Raw genomic sequence first — 10940 nt, forward strand, 5'->3', positions numbered from 1 at the left:
CTACTTTGTTCTCTATTTAGGCTGGTGGGGGGCTAGGAGGAAAGAAATTAACGTGAATTTGGAGTAGGAATTCAAAATAAAAGCCCTCAGTTTAAGAGATTTAACCTGCAGTCTGTGATCCAGGGCAGGCCTCCTATGGCTGTGGGTCCAGAAGTCTCCTGGGCAGGGTGGGAGAGGAAGTAGCCTTAGGTGGTGTGTTCACTACTATACCCCTACCTTGGCCAGCTGCTCAGCCTAACTGTAGCATCCCCTTGGCCAACCAACATGCTCAAAAAGCTGGCTAAAGGACTGGAGAACCAGGAACAGCCCAGGAGTTTTCAGAAAGCCATCAGTGTATTAAAAATAAATACATAATTAAAGGCTGGAACTTGGGCCCTGCCCAAGGGCCCCTTTCTGCCTAGAGGACAGTGAAAGCTCTTATTTTAAAGGTTGATAGCAGCATTAGAGTGACTCCCCACACCAAGGTTCAGACCAACACCCCAGAGTGGTGTGAACCCCATCCCTGCTAAGGCCCTTGTGCTAAGACAAAACTCAGAAAACTCTTGTCGGGGGGTCAGTTTACTCTGTGTGGGGGTCAGTTTGCTCTGCGCATGCCTTCCAGACTCAGGGCTGCTCTCCTCTCCACTGCCCCACTTCCAACAACCTTAGTGTTTTAGACTACACAAGGGCCCTCCACCATGATGACAGGGCAACTTTCAAAGCTCTTCTAGTCAATGAAAACAACTTAAAATACACAATTTACTGCTTCATCATAAAGGCCATACATAGCTAGAGAGATTGTCCATTTGAAACTAAAGCATTTCCAACAGCCCCTAGAGGGTAAGAGCCCCTGCTGTGATTGCCAGGCTGTCTGGGTATGACTGGGCATAAGGCCCCCAGAGCAGGTCCCACGTTCTCAAAAGGGAAGGGGGTCTGCATCCAGCCTCCAGGATACAGAGGCCTCCAGCAGCCCCATGGGATGACCTCTGGAGCCATAGAGAGGGCCTGCTCTATGGCGGGCACAGTGGAGACTGCAAAGCTCAGGCAGCAGCTGAACTACTCCCAGGATTACTGCAGGGGTCTGCGTGGAGACTCTGCCAGCTTCAACCAAGGACACTGCCTTGGGCTGCAGCTGTGAGGAGACTTTGGGGTGGGGCTTTCTCATCCTGGGCATCTCACTCAGGAACCCATCCATAGGCCATTAAAAACCCCTTCCAACTGGGAGGGATTCATCGCCATTTCCACAGCAAGGCCTGGCTTCAGCTCTTCTATCTCCTGGCTCCTACCCTAGACTCCAACACTATGGACAATCCATTTTTCATGTCCTCCCAACATCTACCTCTGAGGATGACATCCTTCCCCCCCCACCCCTCCCACACTAACCCACCAGCCCAGAATCCTGTACCCTGAAGACTCCGTGCCCAACTCAGGAGACCTGAGGGCCTGGCTGACTCCTCCCAGTGCTCTAAGGTAAGAGTTACCTAGAAATTGGTCTGGCCATGCAAATCCCTGTGTCTGGTGTTCTCCAAAGGCTGCTTCACTGTGTATCCTATCCTAGATACTACTGCCCCTTGTCACACCACCCAACACGGGACCCTCTCCGGTTCTGCCTTCATTCCTTTCGGCCTTGCCATTTGTAGTAATTGTTTGCTAGCAAATTACCAGTCACTTTGGGCACATATTTCTTGTTCGATACCTCCAGACTCCTACGCCAATGTCCTCAAACCACAGTCTCGGCCTTGGAAGGTGGATAATGTCTCAATGACAGGGAACAACTCCCTGGTTATCTGCACCCTGAGGAAAAGGAGAGAAATAATGGGAGACTGCACTGAGCTCCTACTCCTGGAGCTTGGAGGATCTGGGAGACAGACTGGAAGCCAGACCTAAGGCACCCCCAGGTGCTGTGTCTGGCCCTGTCCTCCATCTCTTTCTCTCTCCTTCAACATTCTCTGCCTGCGTCTGGGCCACAGGACAAGTGAAACTCTGCAGGGCATGATTCATCGGGTGGCGCCCTTCCGAGCCTAGGCCCACATGACATTAATCAGTGTCAGACCACTATAATGGAGGTATGAATATGAATTCTCCATATTGCAGGGAGATAAATGTTCTTTTATATAATGGATCAGAGGAAAGAGGTCTGGATGGGGACAGGGAAACTGCAGAAGTTCCAGCAGGTCAGCCAATGGAGCTGGTGCCAGCCTCAGAGGAGCCAGGCTAAGAAGGCTAGCCTAGGCCCTCAAGCTTGATGTCCTAGACTAGAGTTGTTTCTCATCCTTCGGTGTCTTCCAGCAAACATCCAAAGAAGCTGGGCAACAAAGACTCTGTCCAGAACACAGGGAGGAGAGGGAACGCTCCATGCAGAGACCACCAGGTCTATGGGGAATCTTACTCACCCTGTCTCCACTTCTGTGGTCCACATTTCCTATCACAGAGTTGCCACCTCTCTGGGGACAATGCATGGGGTCTTGTTGGGTAGAGGTGTCCTGCACAGGCTAAACTTCCCAAGGAACTTCTGTGGTCTAACATTAGAAGAACCCATCTTCCATCCCAAGGATACTTTTATACGTGTGTAGCAACTGCAGAGAAAGAGGTAAGCAAACAATGCAAAACAATGCTTTGGGGGCTTGACTAAAAGTTCATTTTTAGCTTACCACTGAAGAAACATAATTGTGACTGGAGACCTGATGTGTACACAGTGGAAGGCTGGTTCTCTGGAGGGGGGGGATCCAAACTATTCAGGACCACCTTCTAGACTACTGAGTTTCCAATACTGTTGGAATCCTGTTGGCTAGGAAACTGATAGATAGCTCAGCCTCCTCAGCATATGACAGCAGGGCACCCAAAATATCTCATACAGGGAAAAAAAAAACAGAAATAAAGGGGCGGTGGGCAGGCACTCAGGCATTTTAGATTCAGAGGTGTGGGGAAAGAAAAGAAAAAAAAAAGCCCCTTACCTGCCTAGGCTGAAGGAGGCCACCAGTCAGTCTGCTGCTTCCCATGTCACTCAGATGGGATCTCTGCACATTTTGAAGATCTCCCGCAGCATGCAAATGTGCCTAGGTACCCCATTCCTCTTTCCAGACACAATGCATGGCCGGTCAGGTATATTTAGAGATGCAATTATCATTAGGTACCCCATTCCAAAGCCTCTGGAATGAAGGGTCCAGGGCCACGAGGCTCCATGCAACCTCCACAAAGAGGGTTGTCAAAAACGTGCTTTTGACTCCATAAACTCATCAGTACAAGGAAGACACAGTTTACAGCCCAAGGCCCACTTTGGCCTTCATATGCCAATGACTTGGCAGCCCCCCTGCCCCCACTCCGCCGCAGACACACACCACACGCATGCTCACACACATGACTGATCCCAGGAACAGGCACTAAGCCTTGTCACTACAAATCCATGCTCTTGCCCAGGGAGCCCCAAGGCCCAAGTGTCTCTGGGTTTCAAGGAGCTTTAGAAACACAGCCAGCAGGGGTCAAGGCCCCATTCTGCTTTTGGACCATAGAGGGCGCCTCGAGCTTGTCCATTCAGACCTCGGAGCTCCCACCGGCTTAGCAGAGGAAGTCTATCGGACCCAGGTCCACCTATCTGGGCTGCCCAGTTCCTCAGCTACTGTGTCACCCCAGGATCCACCGCACCTTGACTCGTGATCCCGCATGCGGTACAGTCACTTGCTTTAGCAGCGGCTCTGAGCCTCTCTCCAGTCTAGAGGTCTAGAAACCCAATCCTCACCCAACTGGTGGGCAAGGGTGGGAAGAATTGAAAAGGGAAACTGTCCTGGGTGCAGAGTGGTGGTGGCAATGCCTGTTCCAGACAAGCAAGGAACAAAAAGCCACCCATTCTTCCCCTGCTCAGCCCAGCACTGCACTCACCGAATCTCCTAAGCAGCCTGGGGCGAGAGCAAGTCCTAGGCTGGGAAGAGCTGAGCTCAAGGTGGGGAGGGGCTACAGGACTTCGACTTTCCCCACTAGACCTGCCCTTCCCACTCCACCTCCGCGGGCATAGTTCACATCCCCATCCGCAGTTTTAATGTTTGCTTGCAAAGACGTTGTGAATCCCGCAATCATCAGAGTCCCAAAAGTCCTGGCTTCGGGTTGGCAAAGCCTCCCACTGTGCTGGAGAGTGCTGCACGCGACCTCGACCGGTTAGTTAAAGCCCTAGAGCTGGAGTGGCTGGACTCCTAACTCTCAGCTGTGGTTTCCAAAACTCTTTTCCCACAAGAGAGCTCCGGGTGCCAGCTCCTCCCCACATTGTTGCTTCAGTCGCTCCCAGCCTCCTCCAGCTCAACTCTGGCTTCCAAAGAACTATTCGTTCCGGACCTCAGTTGGTCCCCGGTCGCAGAACGCCCTATCCGGGTTTAGAGGACAATCCTTGGCAGCCCCGACCCCCCACCCCCCACGGCCGGCCTTCTCACGCACACCTCTTTCTCTGAAGACACCACCGCATCTTGAATCACAAGCAGCGCAGGGAACCCCGAAACTGCAACCCATCTCATTAGCCTATATGAGGATCTTAAATGAAGGTTCCGTTTTCTCCTCTTCACATTTAACCAAGTAAATAAACACATTGCGAACAACATTTCATACTCCATTACGTCCATGCTCTGCTCAGAAAACGACCCTCCGCCAAAACGCACTGCTCACACTACTAGTAAGTAATTGATTTCGAGCCCGAAGTTCCCCTTTGGGAGTGTGATTGGAAATTCTCTTCATTTCCCCCCATTTTGATCCACTTTAAAGCATCGGTTTTTTTTTTTTTTTGTAAACTGTCTAAAATTGGACCCGTTTACGTTCTGAGAAAGGCTGCTCCAGATAAACGCTTGTCTCAGCGTGGCAAAGGATTAAACTGCCAACAAGAAATTGGCCTAGGAGCAAAATGAACAAATTCAGCCACCACCACCACGGACAGACTGCGCCTAATACAGTGGTTTGTTTGGTGGAAACACTGTTCCAAGGCCCTACTCCCAAAGGAGCTTCTTTGGCATAACTATGAGCCCCTGGACTCAGCCCAGCACTTCGAGACCACATACACCCTTACCTCCCCCCAAACGCACGAGTATGGGGACAAAAAGCTGCAGCAGCGCGGACATCGTTTCATTTAGTTTATTAGACAAAAATATATGATTTAAACAAGTTCGCCGACGCGCTATTTACAATCTGAAATCACGCTATATACAGAAAGGGAGAAAAAAAAAGAAACAAAGAAAAAAGACACATACACTAGGGGGGGCATTTACCGAATCGGATAATCAACCTGAGCGGCAGGCAGAGCGCTGCCCACCCCACCCCCAAGCTCTTAGGCGGGATGAGCCCGATCTGCAGAGAGCGATGCGTGAGAATCACTGACGCCGCCGTCACGTTTGTCCTTTACACAAGTCTCAAATATTTGTCTTAATTCCTCCCTGGTTTCCTCCCTCCCTAACCCCACCCCCTCCCCTCCCCCGCAAAAGTAAAAGATGACCCTTAATCAGGCAGATGGGAGGGCTGCGAGGATCCGAGGTGTTCCCTCCTGCGGGGCCAGCGAGCTGCACGAGAAACACAGCAAGAAGACACCAGCAATGAGTTAGTTGGCAGATCAAGCTCCACCACACCGAGGCTTCTTCAGACAGAGCCAGGGCTGGTGCTAGACCACAGCCCATAAGTCTCCCCATCCTAAGAACTGGAGCAGGATTGACTAGTAGTAGTGCAGTCCAATTACCCTCACTGCCACCCGGCTTTGCTCCTTCCCGCCCCAGAGCAAAAGCAAAAAGCACTCACTTGTCACGCACAGGCTGGAAGGGCGACTTTAACTGCTGTGGGGGCGAATCCGACCTGGGGACTAGGTCTCGCTCTGCCAGGGAACAGAAGACGCAAGGGGTTAGGAGAGGCGAATAGGTAGTGGGGTGAGCCGGTTAGAGCGGCCCCTATGCCCAGATTCCTCGCTAATGTTCATTTCCTGAGACCAAGGTCTACCCTTACTCCTCCCTGGGACAAGCCCTTGGGTACAACTGGGCACCTCAAAAAGACCTAGGCCTAGAGCCTTGCATTAAGCCACCCCCTACCCACCACCACAGTCAAGTCTAGGGCTCTTGTCTGGCGCCAAGGGGATGCAAACTTTTGGCTAGGTACCTGGAAGTGAAGGACTGCTACGCGCAGACGCCTTGTCCCCGTGGAGCACCCCAGTGGCAACCTGAATTGGTGGCTGTGGAGGTGGTGGTGCAGGCAGATGTGGGCCATGCGGTGCGGCGTGTGGCGCACCAACGCTCAGGAAGGAACGCATGTTCAGCAGCGAGCCCTGTGCGAGGAACGCGCCGTTGGTCCAGTTGGAAAACTTGCCAATGTGGCAGGTGTACAGTCCGTGGCTGGGCAAAAAGGCCGGGTGCTGCAGCGGCGCGCCGCTGGGAGGCCCATGCGCACTGGGGTGGCTGGAGGGTGGCGGTGGAGATGCCTTGGGCACGCCGTCGGGGCTAGTGGCTGTCTCAGCCAGCGACCAGATCTTGGGCTTGATGTTCGGCGCGCCCTGCAGGCTGGCCGCTGCGGCGCCAGGACTCAGCAGGCGCGTACTGCCGGGATCTGAAACCTCCTTAGCCAGGCCCAAGGGCGAATCTTGGGACTTGAGTACCTCAGCGGCCGACAGCGGAGAACCCTGGTCCCGAGCTAGGGCGGGAGGGGCTGCGCGTGCTCTAGGAACTTCAGCCTTGTCCTCCTCCTCTTCATTGCTCTGGTCGCCATCACGTTCGTCGATCTGGTCGATATCAATGCTCTCCAGGTCGATCTCTTCGTCGTCCTCGGCCTTCTCGGGGTCGCCCTCCGTGTCGCTGCCAAAGAGGGCACCATCTTCCTGGTCCTTGCTGCGTGCCCCCCATGTCACCTTGTTCTCCTTCTTGAGACGGCGGCGCGCATTGGCGAACCAGGTTGAGACCTGCGTGAGGGTCATCTTAGTGATGATGGCCAACATGATCTTCTCTCCTTTGGTGGGGTACGGGTTCTTGCGGTGCTCATTGAGCCAGGCTTTCAGTGTGCTGGTGCTCTCGCGCGTGGCATTCTTGGGCCGCCCGGGATCTCCGTACTGGAACTGGCCATAGGGGTAATAAGCAGGTGTCGTGTGGGCTGCGAAGGTGGCAGGGTGAACCCCAGGGTTGTCCTTGAGTTCATATTGAGAGCCCTGAAGCAGCCGCAGACCAAGAGAGCAGAGAAAGGAAACAGAGGGGAAAAGAGAGGAGAGATGAATTCCAACAGCTAGGAAAGAAGATCCACACTCCTGTGGACCCTGGGGTCCTCAGGAGCACCTGATTCACCAGGCTCAGAACACACACACACACACACACACACACACACACACACACAATTTGAGTCACCAATGCAGCCAGAGTCTTAAACTGGATTGCAAGGCACTGAATCTCTATTCCACAGATCTCTTTATTTGCTGCTAGAAAAACTTCTGGACATCCTGAATTTTTAGAACACAGCATGACCCCTACACACCACGGTCTTCCTCGGACTCTGGGTCTCCAACACCACCACTCCACCAAATTTAGATTTACAAGTTCACTTTACACTAGCTGGGACGGGGAGTCGTTTATACAGGCAGATGAAACGGTTTCTCCAAAGTGAGACACAGAGAACCCAAGGCCCCTCCTTCCCACCCCGAAGGACTCAAGACTCAATCAAAATAAACCATCCAGGGTATTTTTTTTTTTTAAATCTACATTCACTACTAATTTAAAATGGAAGCAGAGTACTCCTTTGGCCTCCTAAATTAATCTGCACATAATGGTTCACTCGAACTTAGAGGTGTTTAATAGTGACAGGTAATTTAAAATTTTCATTCTGGCCATCCTCGGCAACAATGACAAAACACTTTAAAAAAAAAAAAAAAAAAACAAAGGAGAGTTTATCTGGTAAAATATTAACGCCAGGCCCTGGAGCCACAGACTGCAGTCAGGGGAACCGGTTCAGTTTCCTGGGCCTCTTCTTGGCTACTTTATCTATCGCTTAAGTTTGACTTTGATCTGCAGCCGAGCAAACACAAACTGTTTGCAGGCATTTAGAGGCCATGATTTATTTGCAATCAATATTCTTTTTATCATCAGTAGTAAAACACAGCAAGTCAAATTATCCCATCAGGTTTTTTGGTAAATAACATTTTATCTTTCTAACAGCCTCATTAGGCCTCATTATTACCATAAATTGCCCAGACAGACACTCACTCACAATTTTATCTTTTGGGTTCCAAATACCGGATCATAAAAGATTGGAGTGCAGGGCCTCCCAATGAGGGTTTGGATTTAGGCTTACTTTCCAAGAACCCTGTAGAAGACCTGGGGGGGGGGGGTACCACAGAGGCCTTAGAGAACACATTTTATTTTCCCTTTAGCTTAAAGAGAAAACAAAACTCAACAACAACAAAACCTCCTGCGAACCCTTCACTACCTCACCACAGTGGAAACGGACCCCGCCACAAGCATATAGGCAGGGTTCCCAAATGGTTCACATCTGTATTCAAATTCTCTGTTAAACACACACACGCACGCGCACACACACACACACACACACACACACACACATGAAACACAACAACAAAAACCCCTTCAAAACCTTTTTTTTTTTTTAAATCCAGTTGCCAAGTTAGCAAAGGAGAACTCGGAACACTAAGAAAGTTATGAAAAGCGTTTTTCTTTGACTAATTAATTTAGTGATCGAGGCCACGCGGGAAATGCTTCTGTAGCCCGAATTCGTTTGTGCTTTGTCGTTGTAAAATATGCTTCTCGCTTTTCAAAAGTATTTTAGTTGTGATCGTAAATGATACATTTCAGCCTCTCTCAGCTGGGAATTAAATTTTGAAAGGGCGCCTTGTAACTCTCTTATGGATCCCGGGGCACCCAGGCTGTCTGGACAAAATGGGGATTGATCTTCCTGGTTAGGGAGCATCAGAAAGGTAGCTGGCCTGACCATTGAAAAACAGCCTGTTTCATTTTTTTTTTTTTTCCCTAAACTACCAGAAAAGTTTCGGGGAAATCGCGTTTTGCTCCTGCACATTTGGAGGCCAGCCTTTTAGGGGGTCTGGTCTAGTGTTTTACTGGAAACTGGATAATTCGGGGTTCCTGGAAATTGCCCTATCCAGAAGATAGCTGAGCTGCAGAGGCTGCCTCCGGAAAACCCTGTGCCCATTCGCAATTTGCCAACGGCCTCAAGTTTAAGCGACCCGATCTTTCAGTCAGACCAAGGAAAATTGATAGTTTGAAAGGACAGACTGGCCAATGCTCCTGCGGAGAATTAAATTTACACCCCCTTCCCCCATCTGACACCCACTGGGACCGGAGATTGGAGGGCACCGTTTATTTTAAGCCCTGGGACACTGTTCCTTTAATTCTCCCTTATGTAACCTCGGAAAGAGAAGTGATTTTCTTTCTGTTCAAATGAAATGAAAACTTTGTCAACTTAGGAAAGTAAAGGCAAACACCGTTTCGGAGGCCGGAATATATGCGAATTTAGTATTTCTTAATCCCCGGGCCCCATGATTCCTACACACGCCTTTAAGAGACCTGCTTTGAGGATACCTATTGTTTGTTAAGATGTTTTGACTGACTCCACTAGGTTCAACCGCTTCCTTTTGGCAAAGTCGAGGGCAAGTACCTCTCCTCGGCCAAGGAGGGAGAGGGAAAGTCTTTTGGGCCCAACGGGAAGCTCCAGGGCGAATCCGGACTCCCGGCCAGGGCACTGTTAGTTAGGCGGCCCTGGCTGCTAGAGCCCGGCGGGCCAGCCCTGTCGGCACTGGCCACACCACACGACTTTGCCCCAGACCTCCAGTGCCTGCTGGCTTCTCGGGCCTGCTTCTGAGGCTTCTCTCCACTAGCGTGCGACCCTTTTACAGGCTCCCGAGACCACGGGGGTCACTGCCTGGGCCTGTGGGCACTCCTGAGTCCCCGGGGGACGCGGCCTCCGCTGCTGGAAACCCGCTGCAGGACCCTTCCCGCTCCTTTCCCAGGCACTGCTTGGGAACCTCGGTTTCCCCTCTGGGCTTAGCCACTCCCGCCGTCCCCAGGCACCGCGATCTCCCGCCGGCGCCGGCCAGGAGGACACGCGGGAGGCAGGAGCACTCACCATCTGCGAGAAGAGGCTGAGGTCGGCGGCATAGGGCAGGAAGGCGCTGTAGTTTGGTGCGCCCGCGTACGGTCCCGCCGCGGCGTACATGCCCAGCACCGAGGTAACTGCGGCCGCTCCCGCGCCTGCCCCCAGCTCCGCAGTCCCCGGCCGGCCCGACGAGGCGGCGGCCGCTGCAGCCGCGGCAGCAGCCAGCACCCCGGGGCGCTCTCCACCGTAGGCGCCCGGGCCCGCGGCGCTTAGGTACTGCGGGTAGCCCAGCTGCGGGAAGGACATGTCCGCGGGGTCGGCGGAGACGGAGAGCAGTACTAACAGCCCGGACAGGGAAGCTGGCTAGGGATCGGAAGGGACGCGACGAGGGGACTGCGGACCGCGGGCCGGGCGCGCTCGGGCCGGCCCGGGGGCGGGGGCCAGTCGCTGTTCCTGGGCCCTCTGCTTGCTGGCGGCGCCCGGCTCCCGGCTGCGCCCGGATCCGAGATCGCGCGCCGACTGCGGCGGCCGCCCTCCGCTCGGCGGCGGGGCTCTCAGACACAATTTGAAGTTGATGCTTTGATTGGCATCCCCTTGAGCACAGGCCCCGCCCCTGGCTCCCCTCCCGCCCCCTCCCTGCCTCCAGCCCGCCCTCTCTGGCCGCTCCCGCCCCTCACGGCGAGCACGTGGTGCCCCGCGCCCGCCGGGCCACCTCCTCCTCCGGTGGGCGCGCGCGGCCAGGCTGATGGTGTGGGTCCGGAGGCCGCAGGCTCCTTCCTAACTAGCCCCCGCGGCTTTTGACAACCTGTCGACACCGGTTTACAGCTGTCTGATACCCGGTTTTGCATTCGAAATCTGTCCCCCCCACCACCACCCCCTTTTAACAAAAGCAACTCTGGGATTGC

At 53.1% G+C, this 10940-nt stretch overlaps 1 protein-coding gene across 1 annotated transcript; it reads right to left on the minus strand.

Annotated features, from left to right (window-relative positions):
• Positions 1–5071: 5071 nt before the first annotated feature.
• Irx1 (iroquois homeobox 1) lies at positions 5072–10589 on the minus strand. Its single transcript, XM_051182712.1, has 4 exons — positions 10066–10589; positions 6091–7126; positions 5740–5812; positions 5072–5507 (listed from the first exon to the last, which is right to left on the minus strand). Exons 1-4 carry the CDS (start codon positions 10339–10341, stop codon positions 5450–5452), a joined length of 1443 nt encoding a protein of 480 aa, XP_051038669.1. The 5' UTR covers positions 10342–10589; the 3' UTR covers positions 5072–5449.
• Positions 10590–10940: the final 351 nt, after the last annotated feature.

The sequence above is a fragment of the Phodopus roborovskii genome, unplaced genomic scaffold (genome assembly GCF_943737965.1).
Source record: "Phodopus roborovskii unplaced genomic scaffold, PHOROB, whole genome shotgun sequence".
In the NCBI taxonomy this organism is placed as follows: Eukaryota; Metazoa; Chordata; class Mammalia; order Rodentia; family Cricetidae; genus Phodopus; species Phodopus roborovskii.